Here is a 16,402-nt window from a genome sequence, read left to right as displayed (position 1 = left end):
CCAGGCGAACTCCCACAGATTAAGCAGACTGCAGAGAGGAAGGTCAGTTTCAGCTCCCTAGCCTTCAATCCGAGATTTAAACCTTTACAGGCCTGACAGGGAGAAAGCGCCTAAACCAGATCCTGGCTGTTCTTGAGGTCTGAACAGGACTGAAGTAAAATGAAGATTCTTTTCCTGATCCAACCTTCTTGCAGAAGGTTCTGAATAGCTCCACCAATCACAAGTGAGAACAGATGTCTCGGATGTTCAGAAGCACTGATTGGTTGCTTATCAAGTCCATCAAAATTACATCGCACCCTGTGCCACAGAGCATCAAGGTGGGATCACGACCATGTCATGTGCGAGTACCTTGAAGAAATGGATGTTTATCAAATACCTGTAGTGGATGTACCTTTAAGAAATTGTTGTTTACCAAATAGCTGCAGTAATGCCCTTCAGGGTGTTGATCGTAGCGAACTTCTGGGAGCCCTTGACCAGTTTTAACTGCAGGTAGGCGTGGCTCATGTCTAGTTTCGTGAACAGGGTTATATACAGAGTAAAGCTCCCTCTACACTGTCCCCATCAAACACTCCCAGGACAATTACAGCACGGGGTTAGATACAGAGTAAAGCTCCCTCTACACTGTCCCCATCAAACACTCCCAGGACAATTACAGCACGGGGTCAGATACAGAGTAAAGCTTCCTCTACACTGTCCCCATCAAACACTCCCAGGGCAGGTACAGCACGGGGTTAGATACAGAATAAAGCTCCCTCTACACTGTCCCCATCAAACACTCCCAGGACAGGTACAGCACGGGGTTAGATACAGAGTAAAGCTCCCTCTACACTGTCCCCATCAAACACTCCCAGGACAGGTACAGCACGGGGTTAGATACAGAGTAAAGCTCCCTCTACACTGTCCCCATCAAACACTCCCAGGACAGGTACAGCACGGGGTTAGATACAGAGCAAAGCTTCCTCTACACTGTCCCCATCAAACATTCCCAGGACAATTACAGCACGGGGTTAGATACAGAGTAAAGCTCCCGCTACACAGCCCCATCAAACACTCCCAGGACAGGTACAGCACGGGGTTAGATACAGAGTAAAGCTCCCTCTACACTGTCCCCATCAAACACTCCCAGGGCAGGTACAGCACGGGGTTAGATACAGAGTAAAGCTCCCTCTACACTGACCCTATCAAACACTCCTAGGACAGGTACAGCACGGGGTTAGATACAGAGTAAAGCTCCCTCTACACTGTCCCCATCAGACACTCCCAGGACAGGTACAGCACGGGGTTAGATACAGAGTAAAGCTCCCTCGACACTGTCCCCATCAAACACTCCCAGGACAGGGTACAGCACGGGGTTAGATACAGAGTAAAGCTCCCTCTACACTTTCCCCATCAAACACTCCCAGGACAGGTACAGCACGGGGTTAGATACAGAGTAAAGCTCCCTCTACACTGTCCCCATCAAACACTCCCAGGACAGGTACAGCACGGGGTTAGATACAGAGTAAAGCTTCCTTTACAATTGTAACCACCACAAGAGTCACAGGACAGGTACAGCACGGGGTTAGATACAGAGTAAAGCTTCCTTTACAGTTGTAACCACCACAAGAGTCACAGGGTGTGGACTGACGGATTCCCCGTGACCTCGATGGGGCTTCCTTCCCCTTAACAAGGGGAGACCATCTGTAAGGAACCTCTTTAAATCCTTGTATGATCTTGGTTTCCCTTTTTAATTCCTGACTTGCTGGTTGCTTTTAAACTACAGACTTTTGAATCCCCCCTAAACCAGTTTGCTAGTTGAACTGACCCAAGCGGATTCCCCTACCTGCAGTGATGTGTGGCAGGGTCTCATGATGACATTTTTATGGGATTGGCCGGTAGCCAATCGGTTCTTCTGGAATTCTAGAGCTTGTTCAATTCTCAATTGTGATTGGTGGGCCATTCAGAAGCCTCTGGAAGCTTTCCAGAAATGAAGGCAGGTTCTAATTTGTCTTCCAGTCTCTGCTGCGACCTTGAAAGCAGCACACAGCACGTGTGGACTCTCTCTATTGCCTCTCTGCCTGCCAATTTAAAATGCTTCCAGCCAACCTGTGAATGTTCCATTGGAAGCTAAAGCAGATCTCCCTCAGCTGAGGACTTGTGACTAAATACCTTTGTCTTTCAGCACAACCTGGGAGCTGGGAGCAAGTAGTCATTTCTGTTCTGATGAGGCAACTGTGAAGCCAGATCTCTGAATTCTCTCCCACCTGTTAAGATTCTTCCTGAAGGCTCGGGGTAACCTGCATGAAGATCCAGTCTAGCGCCTCCTGCAGGCAGGAGTCCAATTGTAAATCCATCTAAAACTCTCATGTTGGGAACTTCAGTTTGACTCGGTGAGTCTGTCCTCCATCTGGTGGATGCAAGTTAGAATTACACAGACCTGAGGGAATGTCCTCTGTGAAAGTCCAAGTCAGCAGTGATGAAGGTAACACCTCTGAGCTCTAAACTCAAGGCAGTCACTAGAAGATCCAAACCAACCTATGGTTTTCAACACCTCGTATTCTGAGAAGATCGGAGCCTACAAAGACTACTACCTCAGCAGCAAACATTGTCATCTCTCGTCCCTTTTTAATCTCCATTATTTTGACCCTTCCCTTCCCCACTGTGTGTATGTCTTGTGTATATGTGGGTGGAGGGGAGGATGGAGTTAGGGGAATTATTAGATTAGCAGACCGTTCTATTTTTTTGCCACTTTTTGTTTAACTCTTTTACTGTTGTAAATAAACAGTTTTCTAAATGTTTTATTTACAAATCTGGTACCTGTAAATCATTGGATGGCTGCCCTTTGATAGCTCATCTGGTAGAGTGGAGGACTGTAGATGATTAAAACTGTCAGTCATTGGAGCAGTCAAGGGTCAAAGGTCGCAGGGAAATACACAAATTATTGGTTAATTAATTTATGTTGGGAGTCTGGGTCCTTTGAGGCTGGAATTGACCACGCACTAGCCCAGGCTGTCAACAAAGAACAAAACAGGCCCTTCGGCCCTCCAAGCCTGCGCCGACCATGGTACCTGTCGAAAGTAAAACCATGTGCACTTACGGAGTCCGATTCCTTCCATTCCCAACCTATTCATATATTTGTCTAGATGCCCCTTAAATGCCGCTATCGTACCTGCTCCCACCACCTCCCCAGGCAGCGCATTCCACATTGATACCGCCCTCTGTGTAAAAAATACTTGCCTCGTACATCTGTTCTAAACTTTTCCCCACGGACTTTAAACCTATGTCCCCCTCGGGCAGCACGGTAGCACAGTAGTTAGCACTGTGGCTTCACTGCGCCAGGGTCCCAGGTTCGATTTCCTGCTGGGGCTCTGTCAGTGCGGAGTCTGCACGTTCTCCCCGTGTCTGCGTAGGTTTCCTCTGGGTGCTCCGGTTTCCTCCCACTAGTCCCAAAAAGATGGGCTGTTAGATAATTTGGACATTTTGAATTCTCCCTCTGTGTACCCGAATAGGCGCTGGAATGTGGCGACGAGGGATTTTCACAGTAACTTCAATGCAATGTAAGCCTACTTGTGACAATAAAGATTATTATTATCAGTAGCAGTAGTGGTACTTGACTCTCCTACCCTTGGAAAGCGCATCTGACTATCCACTCTCTCCATGCCACTCAAAATCCTGTAGACCTTTATCAGGTCCAAAGATGTGCAGGTTGGGTGGATTGGCCATGATAAATTGCCCTTAGATTAACCTAGGACAAAAGTTCGGCACAACATCGTGGGCCGAAGGGCCTGTTCTGTGCTGTATATCTCTATAGGTCACCTCACCATCGTTCCAGTGAGAACAGACCGAGTTTATCTAACCTCTCCTCATAGCTAATGACCTCTATACCAGGCAACATCCTAGTAAACCGTTCCTGTACCCTCTCCAAAGCATCCATGTCCTTCTGGTCGTGTGGTGACCAGAATTGTGCACAATATTCCAAATAAAGCCTAACTGAGGTCCTATACAGCTGCAACATGACTTACAATTTTTATATTCAATGCCCCGACTGATGAAGGCCAGCATGCTATATGCCTTCTTAACCACCTTATCCACATGTTCGGTAATCAGTGGGCATGCATGCCCAGATCTCCCTGTCTGTCAGTAATCGCAAGAGTTCTACTATTTACTGCGTAATTCCTACATGCATTGGACCTTCCAAAGTGCATTACCTCACACTTGTCTGGATTAAACTCCATCTGCCATTTCTCCGTGTAAGTCTCCAACCAGTTTATATCCTGCTGTATCCTCTGACAATCCTCTTCACTATCCGCAACTCCACCAATTTTTGCGTTGTCTGCGAGCTTACTAATCAGAGCAGTTACATTCTAAATCATTTATATGCACCATGTATAAAGATCCCTGATCCCTGTGGAATGCCGCTAGTCATAGTCTTCTATTCAGAAAAGCACTCTTCTACTACTACCCTCTGTCTTCTGTGCCCAAGCCAGTTCAGTATCCAACATGCCAGATCTCCTCTGATCCCATGTAACTTCACCTTTTGTATCAGTCTACCACGAGGTAACTTGTCAGAGGCTTTACTGAAGTCCATGTATACAACATCTACTGCCTTTCCTTCATCTATCATCTTTGACACTTCCTCGAAAAACTCGATCAAATTATTGAGGCACGGCTTCCCCTTCACAAAACCATGCTGCCCATCACTAATAAGTCCATTTGTCGTAACACACCGGACATAAAAACGCAGAAGTGGGTCCGTGCAGGAGTTGTGTCATATGGTTATTCAAGTAATAAAGACTTTTGTTGCTTTCATCAACGCTTCTTGTGGTTGCTACGTCAAAACGCAACACTGGCGATAAGGATGAATCAGAGCTGCCGACAGCGTCATCGTCTCAGAAATTGTCCGAGAGACCACCTAACAAATAGCAGACATACCAAGCTTTTGATGCAGGTACGGACTATTGTTCCTTTTATGTGGAGCGGATGGAACAGTTTTTTTGCACCAATGCCATCATTGGGGACGAGCGGCAGATGATAGTCCTCCTCACGGCTTGTGGGGCAGTCACATATAACATAATCAAGGGCCTGATGGACCCGCCACACCGAACACACACTCGTTCGCGAACTTGGCCACATAGGTGGGTGAATAATTCAGCCCCTGTCTTGTGAAAAGATAGCAACCCAAATGGAGTGGCCAAAAGAGAAGTGGACATTTTCACTGCAGAGTAGGCTGACGGGCGGGCACAAGGAAGTGTATGCCGTCTTGCCAGAGCAGGTGCCTAGGGATTATGTCACAGTAAAAATTGCTGTTTGGATGTATATGAATTGGTTCCCAAAGTATATAGGCAAAATCTTTGGAATTTGAGGAGACAGGTGCATGCCCTTGCGCCCCCTTCCATCCGAAGGCGCTACCCGTACCCCTACCATGCCTTGGACGGGGCGCCATAGGGCTCACGCCAGTGGCTGTCAGATGTTCCTGCCCGAGGAGAGCCTTCTACAGAGCCCATAGATGTGGAGCGTGCTCAGGCACTGACCCCGGGACAGACACCGGTCATGGCCACGTCAGAGGCCTCTACCTTCCTCCCTGTTGAACCCGAGGATGATGCACCCGCGGATGAGGGGATGGAGGACGATGATTGCCTGCATCTGCATTGCCTGGCAGCCGCACGCCCCCCCCCCCCCCCCCCCCCCCCCCCCCCACTCAGTGCCCCCCATTAAGGTGATGATACTGGTAAATGGTCACCCGCTTGAATTGGAGTTGGACACAGGCGCAGTGGTCTCTGGGGTTTTCACCTGTACGGGGGAACCATTAAGACATTGCTGAGACTACGGTGACCCCTGTCGCTTATGGCCGCCAGTCGGGGCACGTCCCATTCATCGTGGTGCAAGGCCACGGATCCAGCCTGTTGGGTCAGGACTGGTTATGCCATTTCCATCTGCAGTGGCAGGACATTCTTCAAATGGCTTCTGGTGGTTTGACTGAGGTGCTGGGAAGATACCCAGAAGTATTCCAGCCCAGTTTGGGGAAGGGGCCGTAGCCCGTATTCAGGTTGACCCGGAAGCAACGCCATGATATTTCCAGGTGCACCCAGTTCCTTATGCTTTGCTCGAGAAAATGAAAGCAGAACTCACTCGTTTGGAGTCCCTGGGTATTATCAGGCCCATCCATTTAGCTGACTACGCAGTGCCTGTCATGCTAGTAATGAGGACAGATAACACGGTTCATTTGTGCGGCGACTATAAATTGACGGTAAACTCAGCTTCCCGGCTAGACCGATATCCCATGCCCCGCATAGAAGATCTCTCTGCGAAGCTCGCAGGCGGACTCTCGTTCAGTACAGAATTCGGCAAAGGGAGATGAAGAAATTGATCAAGACGGGAAGAATAGAGTACAAGAGTAAGTTTGCTCCTAACACAAAAGTGGACTGACTGCAGAGCAATTAAACTAAGGCGTTTTGAATGGCTCGCACCCTCCACTGCTGGGGAATCTGCTGTGGGGGGGCTGCTACCATTGGGACCACAAAATTCCGGCAGCGGAATGAAAGGAAAAATCCACCCAGAGAACAGGAATAAATGGGTAGTTTTCCAGGAGGTGGCTAGTGAGATACCCGAGTGATCAGTGCTTGGGCTCCAGCTTTTCACAATATATATATCAATGATTTGTTGGGGGAATCAAATGTAATATTTCCAAGTTTGCTTTGGACATAAAGCTTGGTGGGAATGTGAGTGGAGAGGAGCATGTTTGAGGCTTCAAGGTGATTTGGGCAAGTTGAATGAGTGGGCAAATACGTGGCAGATGCAGTAAACATGGACAAATGTGAAATTCTCCAATTCAGATGGTGAAACAGAGTGTTACTAACATGGTGATAGATTGGGAAATGTTCAGGTACAATGGGAGCTGGATGTCCAAGTGCATCAGTCACTGAAAGTAAGCATACAGGGACAGCAAGAGGTTAGGAAGGCAAATGGTGTGATGGCCTTCATTACAATAGGCTTTGAGTGCAAGAGGAAACATCTATACAGGTCCTTGGTGACATCACACCGGGAATATTGTGTGCAGTTTTGTCCCCTTATCTAAGAATGGCAATATTAGCTATAGTGGGAGTGCAGTGAAGTTTCACCAGACTGATTCCTGGGGTGGCAGGATTGTTTTATGAGAGATTGGGTCGACTGTATTGGCTGGAATTTAGAGGAGTGAGAACGGAAATGTGTAAAGTTCTGACAGGACTGGATGCACAGATGTTATGTGCGATCGAACGGCCTCGTCTCGCCCGAATCGATGATGTGACGAGGCCGTTAAACCTCGTGAGAGGCGACATCTAATGAGATCTTGTGAAATGCCGCGATCTGGATTTCGCCCTCACTGTGGAATTCTCTGCCACAGAAGGCATGAAGATCAAATCACTGAATGTACTAACAAAGGAAATAGGTACATTTTAAGACCCTAAAACCATCAGGGTATGGGGAGACAGGAGGAGATGCCATTGAGTTAGAGAATCAGCCATGATCATATTGAATGCCAGAGCAGGCTCTGAAAGATAATGGCCTACTCCTGCTCATATTTTCTATGTATCTATGCACCTGTTGCTTGGAGTAACTTTTAAACTCTTCCAGCGTTTCCTTCTTTAGTTCGTCAATCGCCACCTGGAACATCTGACGGTAAGCGTTGCAGAAGGTCTCAAGCTCATTCTTCAATAGCTCATCCAACTCATTGACGTCTGTTGTATTCTCCTCACTCCCTCTCAGATGTTTCTGAAAATCATCCATCAGGACTTTGACTTTCCCCTCCAGGCGGGTCTGCATTGAGTGTGGACTGGTCTTCAGTCTTTCCAGATAATCCTCTGTATCTCCCCCCTGACAGAAAACAAACACAACTATTAGATACTAAGTAAAGCTCCCGCTGTACTGGCCCCATCACACACTCTGAGGACAGGTACAGCACGGGGTTAGATACAGAGTAAAGCTCCCTCTACACTGTCCCCATCAAACACTCCCAGGACAGGTACAGCACGGGGTTAGATACAGAGTAAAGCTCCCTCTACACTGTCCCCATCAAACACTCCCAGGACAGGTACAGCACGGGGTTAGATACAGAGTAAAGCTCCCTCTACACTGTCCCCATCAAACACTCCCAGGACAGGTACAGCACGGGGTTAGATACAGAGTAAAGCTCCCTCTACACTGTCCCCATCAAACCTTCCCAGGACAGGTACAGCACGCGGTTAGATACAGAGTAAAGCTCGCTCTACATTGTCCCCATCAAACACTCCCAGGACAGGGTACATCACGGGGTTAGATACAGAGTAAAGCTCCCTCTACACTGTCCCCATTAACCACTCCCAGGACAGGGTACAGCACGGGGTTAGATACAGAGTAAAGCTCCCTCTACGCTGTCCCCATCAAACACTCCCAGGACAGGGTACAGCACTGGGTTAGATACAGAGTAAAGCTCCCTCTACACTGTCCCCATCAAACACTCCCAGGACAGGAACAGCACTGGGTTAGATACAGAGTAAAGCTCCCTCCACACTGTCCCCATCAAACACTCCCAGGACAGGTACAGCACGGGGTTAGATACAGAGTAAAGCTCCCTCTACACTGTCCCCATCAAACACTCCCAGGACAGGTACAGCACGGGTTAGATACAGAGTAAAGCTCCCTCCACACTGTCCCCATCAATCACTCCCAGGACAGGTACAGCACAGGGTTAGATACAGAGTAAAGCTCCCTCTACACTGTCCCCATCAATCATTCCCAGGACAGGTACAGCACGGGGTTAGATACAGAGTAAAGCTCCCTCTACACTGTCCCCTCAATCACTCCCAGGACACGTACAGCACGGGGTTAGATACAGAGTAAAGCTCCCTCTACACTGTCCCCATCAAACACTCCCAGGACAGGTACAGCACGGGGTTAGATACAGAGTAAAGCTCCCTCTACACTGTCCCCATTAACCACTCCCAGGACAGGGTACAGCATGGGGTTAGAAACCGAGTAAAGCTCCCTCTATACTGTCCCCATCAAACACTCCCAGGACAGGTACAGCACGGGGTTAGATACAGAGTAAAGCTCCCTCTGCACTGTCCCCATCAAACACTCCCAGGACAGGGTACAGCACTGGGTTAGATACAGAGTAAAGCTCCCGACACACTGTCCCTATCAAACACTCCCAGGACAGGTACAGCACGGGGTTAGATACAGAGTAAAGCTCCCTCCACACTGTCCCCATCAAACACTCTCAGGACAGGTACAGCACGGGGTTAGATACAGAGTAAAGCTCCCTCTACACAGCCCCATCAAACACTCCCAGGACAGGTACAGCACGGGGTTAGATACAGAGTAAAGCTCCCTCTACACTGTCCCCATCAAACCCTCCCAGGACAGGTACAGCACAGGGTTAGATACAGAGTAAAGCTCCCTCTACACTGTCCCCATTAACCACTCCCAGGACAGGTACAGCACGGGGTTAGATACAGAGTAAAGCTCCCTCTACACTGTCCCCATTAACCACTCCCAGGACAGGGTACAGCACGGGGTTAGATACAGAGAAAAGCTCGTTCTACATTGTCCCCATCAAACTCTCCCAGGACAGGTACAGCACGGGGTTAGATAGAGAGTAAAGCTCCCTCTTCACTGTCCCCATCAAACACTCCCAGGACAGGTACAGCACGGAGTTAGATACAGAGTAAAGCTCCCTCTACACAGTCCCATCAAACACTCCCAGGACAGGTACAGCACGGGGTTAGATACAGAGTAAAGCTCCCTCTACACTGTCCCCATCAAACACTCCCAGGACAGGTACAGCACGGGGTTAGATACAGAGTAAAGCTCCCTCTACACAGTCCCATCAAACACTCACAGGATGTGGTAAACCACTTTACACCTTTATTTGGTGATGTAGGGTAGGTCCTGTACTGCATGTTTGCCCTTAGCCCCTGCCTGCTGGCTCCACCCAGTATAAATATGCGTGTCGTCCATTCAGTAGCCATTTTGCCAGCTGCTGTGGGATGCAACACATCTTAGAGCGATAAAGCCTCAGTTGTATCGAACTCTCGTCTTTGTTCAATTGATCGTGCATCAATTTATTGCTCTAAGATTTTCGAAAAGGTGGAGCCCCGTATCAAGCCAGATCACCTGCAGCTGGATCTGCAATCAAGCGATGCCAAAAAGGACTTTAATCACTGGCTAGCTTGCTCCGAGGCCTATATCAACTCAGCGACCACCCCTCCGACGGAGGCTCAGAAGATACAGATCCTGTACTCAACGTTGAGCTCCAACGTGTTTCCGCTGATCCAGGATGCCCTGAACTATGCTTCTCAAAGAAAACTACGCGCAGAAGACGGACACGCTATTCGCCAGGCACGTACTCGCCAGTCACTTCCGCCTCTACGTCCTCCCTAACCTCTGCGCTGCCCTACTAGTAGGCCTGAACTTCCAGTGCAATATCCAGAGCCTAACCCTCAAATTCGGCCGTCCCCTACCACACCTCACTGTGTGCAGCCTCGCGACCCTAAAGATCGATCCACCTTCCCTCTTCGCCAATCTAACTCCGGATTGCAAACCCGTCGCCACCAGGAGCAGACGGTACAGCGCTCAGAACAAGACCATCATCAGGTCGGAGGTCCAGCGGCTACTGCGGGAAGGCATCATCGAGCCCACCAACAGCCCCTGGAGAGCCCAAGTGGTAGTCGTTAAAACTGGGTAGAAACACAGAATTGTGGTGGACTACAGCCAGACCATCAATCGGTGCACGCAGCTCGACGCGTACCCCCTCCCACGCATATCTGAGATGGTCAATCAGATTGCACAGTACCGGGTCCTCTCAATGGTAGACATCAAATCTGCCTACCACCAGCTTCTCATTCGTAAATCGGACCGTCCATACATTGCCTTGGAGGCGGACGGTCCTCTCTATTACTTCCTCGGGACCCCTTTGGCGTCACTAATGGGGTCTCGGTCCTCCAAAGGTAGATGGACCGAATGGTCGACCGGTACGGTTTGTGAGACACCTTCCTGTACCTAGATAAAGTCACCATCTGCAGCCATGACCAGCAGGACCACGATGCCAACAGTGCCAAATTTCTCCACACCGCCACTCTCCTAAACCTCACCTACAACAAGGAGAAGTGCATGTTTAGCACGACCCACTTAGCCATACTTGGCTATGTGGCCCAGAACGGAGTTCTGGGGCCCGATCCCGACCGCATGCGCCCCCTCATGGAGCTCCCCTCCCCCCACTGCCCCAAGGCCCTCAAACGATGCCTGGGGTTCTTCTCATACTCCACCCAGTGGGTCCCAAACTATGCGGACAAGGCCCGCTCACTCATGCAGGCCACCCATTTTCCTCTGACGGCCGAGGCTCAACAGACCTTCGCCCGTATCAGAGCCGATATCGCCAAGGCCGGGATGCATGCAGTAGACGAGACACTCCCCTTTCAAGTAGAGAGCGACGCATCGGACGTCGCCGTAGCCGCCACCCTCAATCAGGCAGGCAGACCCGTGGCATTCTGCTCTCGCACACTGCATGCCTCCGAAATACGGCACTTATCCGTCGGAAAAGAGGCCCAAGCTATTGTTGAAGCTGTGTGGCATTGATGGCATTACCTGGCCGGAAGGAGATTCACCCTCGTCGCTGACCAACAGTCGGTAGCCTTCATGTTCAATAACACACAGCGGGGCAAGATCAAAAACGATAAAATCTTGAGGTGGAGGATCCATTGGTGGAGAGGGTGCAATTGCTCTATGCGAACCCCCAGTATGCCTACGTGGCGTACCTCGACGGCCGCCAGGATACTGTCTCCCTCAGGGACCTGGCACCAGCTGGTTCCACACACACACACCTCCGGCCCGGCGCCACCCTCCCCTCCCCCGGTGCTCCCAGCATTAACCCCACCAGGACCATCCCTCCTTCCCCTGCCCATCGCCCGAGGATGAAGAGGATTTCGGCACACTCCCGGAGTCACCGAACATCAGGCCAGCATCGACATCGTCGCCACTGCTACGTCGCTCCCAGCGGAACATCAAGGCACCGGACCGGTTAAACATCCAACTGGTCCACCGGACTTCAAAAGACATTTTTTTTTTCTGCTCAAATACTGTAAATATAAATTCATTGCTGTATATAGTTCTCCACCAGTCCCGCCGGACTCAATTTTAACAGGGGGTGAATGTGAAACCACTGTCACACCTTTATTCGATGATGTAAGGTAGGGCCTGTACTACAGGTTCGCCGGTAGGCCCTGCCTGCTGGCTCCGCCCAGTAGGAGGAGTATAAATATGCGTGTCCTCCATTCAGCAGCCATTTCGCCAGCTGCTGTGGGGGGCCACACAACTTAGAGCAATAAAGCCTCAGTTGTATGCAATTCTAGTCTGATGCACAATCAATGGACACAAAACGTAGATGAGATCCAAACGATAGGCTTTAATGCACAAGGTGTGTGCCCAGCAGCAGACGTACAGAAGAAAGGCAGACTGCCGGGGAGCACGGGTTCTTATATCCCGCCTCGTAGGCGGAGCTACCTAACTCTCAGCCAATCGGCTGAGAGGCACATGACTTACCCGGGCTAATGGGCAGCGAGTCCTCTGCACCAATAGCAGCTCACTTCCAGGTACCGTAATACCCCCAGTCATACTACCACATTTACCCCTTGTTGAAAAAGAACCGGGGGGGGGGGGGGAGGGATGGTACGGAAATCGCGGACATGAGAGGGGAGGGCGTGTCCCGCGAGTATGTGAGAGACTGGTAGTATGACTAGAGATGTTTAGGTCATACCGTTACATTGATGGCTGCCCACTGGCCCGCAATTATGTGCAAAATACAACAACTATGCACAGTGTATAAAATTGGGGGGGAAATAAATGGAGAACAGGCAAGGAAAACAAGAGTTAATCCGCAGGTAGAAGTCCACCAGTAGGTCACATCGATTCAATCAGTCGATTGAGCGCCTTTGATGTCCTGTTTGACCTGCGCTGCTGTGCCGGCGACGTCGGAGCGGTGGTCGTCCATGACTCCGGGAGCGATGATTCTGTTCCTGCATCCGTACTCCTGATCGGAGCTAGCGGGGCCCAGGCCGGGGCGTCCTGTCCGCTGGGCTGTGGGGGTGTCGGTGGAGCCGGGGGGGGGGGGGGGGGATTGCTGGAGGGTGTTGCCGAGATCCGGCGGGTGCCAGGTCCCGAAGGGAGACCGTGTCCTGTCGGCCGTTGGGATACTCCACATACGCGTATTGCGGATTAGCGTGGAACTGGACTCTTTCGACCAACGGGTCCGACTTGTGCACCCGCACATGCTTCCGGAGCAGAATGGGCCCGGGGGTAGCCAGCCAGGTCGGGAGAGAGGTCCCTGAGGAAGACTTCCTGGGAAAAACAAGAAGGCGTTCGTGAGGCGTTTGGTTAGTGGAGGTACAGAGGAGTGACCGGATTGAGTGGAGGGCGTCTGGGAGGATCTCTTTCCAGTGGGTGACTGGGAGATTTCTGGACCGTCGGGCCAGTAGGACGGTCTTCCAGACCGTCCCGTTCTCCCTCTCGACCTGTCCGTTACCCCGGGGATTATAGCTGGTCGTCCTGCTGGAGGCTGAGCAGGAATTGACACAGCTCATCGCTCATAAAGGAGGACCCCCGGACTTCCGGTTGCGGCTATGCGGAGCTAAGCCGCATGTTCGGCAGCTCCCGCCAGGAACGGACTTTTGGGCTCTTTTTAGGGCCACAGAGTGGTACTTATTCGATGATTCCCGACGTGGGAAGGAGTCAGCAGCAGTTCCCCATCGGTATATGGCTTGGACCAGGAGTGGGGCCAGCAAGATAGCGGTGGCAACGCCTCTGGAAAAGCGGGGGAAGAAGCACAAGATGGCGGCCGGCTGAGGCCTAGAGGCATGGAGGCAGTGGGCGCAGGGGCAGCAGGACACTCTCCAACGCTGTTTTCGGGAGCTCAAAGTGGAGCTGCTGGAGCCGCTGAAGGCTTCCATTGACAAGCTGCTGGAGACTCAGACAGCCCAGGGGGTGGCAATTCGGGAGATCCGACAGCAGGCCTCTGCAAGAGAGGATGAGGCCTCAGCCCTCGCGGTAAAGGTGGAGATGCACGAGGCGCTCCATAAAAAGTGGCAGGAGCGGTTCGAGGAGATGGAAAACCAGTCGAGGCGGAAAAATTTGCGGATCCTGGGCCTCACGGAGGGGCTGGAGGGGTCGGACCTGGCGGCCTACGTAGTCGTCCTGCTGAATTCGCTGATGGGAGCTGGGTCGTTCCAGGGGCCCCTGGAGCTGGAGGAGGCCCACAGAATACTGGCCAGGAGGCCCAAGCCGAATGAGCCGCCGCGGGCGGTGCTGGTGCGGTTCCACCGGTTCTTTGACCGGGAGTGTGTGCCCAGGTGGGCCAAGAAGGAGCAGCTAGCAGGTGGGAGAACGCGGTGGTGCGGATCTACCAGGACTGGAGTGCGGAGGTGGCTAAGCGGAGGGCCGGGTACAAGCGGACGAAGGCGGTGCTACACAGAAAAGGAGTGAAGTTCGGCATGTTGCAGCCGGCGCGTCTGTGGGTCACCTACAGGGACCGACACTTTTACTTCGAGTCCCCGGAGGAGGCGTGGGCCTTTGTGCAGGCCGAGAAGTTGGACTCAAACTGAGGGTTGGGTGCGGGGGTCTGTATGTAACTGTGTTATTTTCTGAGGGGGGGCTTTCTGTTAAATGCTGGTTCTGTGTGGTTTTCAGGGTGGGTGGGGCATTGTCTTTTTGCGTGGGTTCAGTGGATGGGCTCGAGGTGGGAGGTAGATTTGTAGTGTGGGGAGCTGATGGTGGGAAGGGGGCTGGGGCCCCGCGAGAGGCTTGGGCCGACAATGGGAGCTGCCTTAGAGGAGGCGGGGTTGGGCAGGTGGAAAGCGCGGGCTTTTTCCCGTGCTGAGGGTTGATGGGGGCGGGGTCGGAGCTGAGAAGCGCCGGCTTTTTTCCCGCATGAGAGCAGGAGGGGGAGGAGGAGAGCCTGCAGGTGGGCACTGGGGAGGAGGGGTAGTCCCACGCTGGGAGGGGTCGGAGGAGTGGCGGGAGTTGCCGGGGTCCGCAGGAGTCAGCTGGCTTACGGGAGTACTATGGAGGGTGTAACGCGGTTGGGTGGGCCTAGCTTGGGGGGGGGGGGGGGGTTACCGGGCTGCCGCTGGAATGGCCAGGAAGGAGTTGGAGTATGCAGGGGGGGTCGGGATGGGAGTTTGCCGCCATGGGGAACGGACCGAGCATGGGGGGGGGGGGGGCGATGGCCTGGAGCGGGCAGGGGATGCGTTATGGCTAGTCGGCGGGGAAGGGGGACAGGGGGCCCCCTGATCCGGCTGATAACCTGGAATGTGAGGGGGCTGAATGGGCCGGTCAAACGGGCCCGGGTGTTTGCCACCTGAAGGGGCTGAAGGCGGATGTGGCCATGCTCCAGGAGACACACCTGAAGGTGGCGGGTCAGGTTAGACTGAGGAAGGGATGGGTAGGCCAAGTGTTTCATTCAGGGCTGGATGCAAAAAATCGGGGGATGGTGATCCTGGTGGGGAAGAGGGTGTCGTTTGAGGCGTTGAATGTGGTGGCGGACAGCGGCGGGAGGTATGTGATGGTGAGCGGTAAGCTGCAGGGGGAGCGGGTGGTGCTGGTTAACGTATACGCCCCAAACTGGGACGATGTGGGTTTTCTGTGGCGCAAGTTGGGCCGCATTCCAGATCTGGAGGCCTGATAATGGGGGGGGGGGCTTCAATACAGTGCTGGATCCCCCACTGGATCGATCCAGGTCCCGGACGGGTAGGAGGCCAGCGGCGGCTAAGGTGTTGAGGGGGTTCATGGACCAGATGGGAGGGGTGGATCCTTGGAGGTTTGCGAGGCCGAGGGCCAGGGAGTTTTCATTCTTCTCCCGGCCTATTAGAAATAGAACATAGAACAGTACAGCACAGAACAGGCCCTTCGGCCCTCGATGTTGTGCCGAGCAATGATCACCCCACTCAAACCCACGTATCCACCCTATACCCGTAACCCAACAACCCCCCCCTTAACCTTACTTTTTAGGACACTACAGGAAATTGATCATGGCCAATCCACCTAACCCGCACATCTTTGGACTGTGGGAGGAAACCGGAGCACCCGGAGGAAACCCACGCACACACGGGGAGGACGTGCAGACTCCGCACAGACAGTGACCCAGCCGGGAATCGAACCTGGGACCCTGGAGGTGTGAAGCATTTATGCTAACCACCATGCTACCCTGCTGCCCACTATTCCCGGATCGATTTTTTATTATGAGCAGGGGGCTGATTTCGAGAGTGGAGAGAGCAGAGAGAGAGGGAGAGGCTGGTGGGGGAGTTGGTGAGGGTGGATAGGAGATATGCGGAGGCTCCGGAGGAGGGATTGCTGGAGGAGAGGCGTAGCCTTCAGGCCAAGTTCGACTTACTGGCCACCAGAAAGGCGGAAGCTCAGT

General features: G+C 52.3%; 1 protein-coding gene across 1 annotated transcript in view; it reads right to left on the bottom strand.

Annotated features, from left to right (window-relative positions):
• Positions 1–16,402, bottom strand: part of LOC119954817 (sporulation-specific protein 15-like) — a 522,687-nt gene that overhangs the window by 168,319 nt on the left and 337,966 nt on the right. The window contains exon 14 of the mRNA XM_038780358.1: positions 7,558–7,830. Within this exon, the coding sequence (XP_038636286.1) occupies positions 7,558–7,830 (273 nt within the window). The remainder of the gene's footprint in view (positions 1–7,557; positions 7,831–16,402) is intronic.

The sequence above is a fragment of the Scyliorhinus canicula genome, chromosome 20 (assembly GCF_902713615.1).
Source record: "Scyliorhinus canicula chromosome 20, sScyCan1.1, whole genome shotgun sequence".
NCBI classification, from domain to species: domain Eukaryota; kingdom Metazoa; phylum Chordata; class Chondrichthyes; order Carcharhiniformes; family Scyliorhinidae; genus Scyliorhinus; species Scyliorhinus canicula.
Note: the sequence above shows the minus strand (reverse complement) of the source record. Positions and strands in the feature narration are given on the sequence as shown.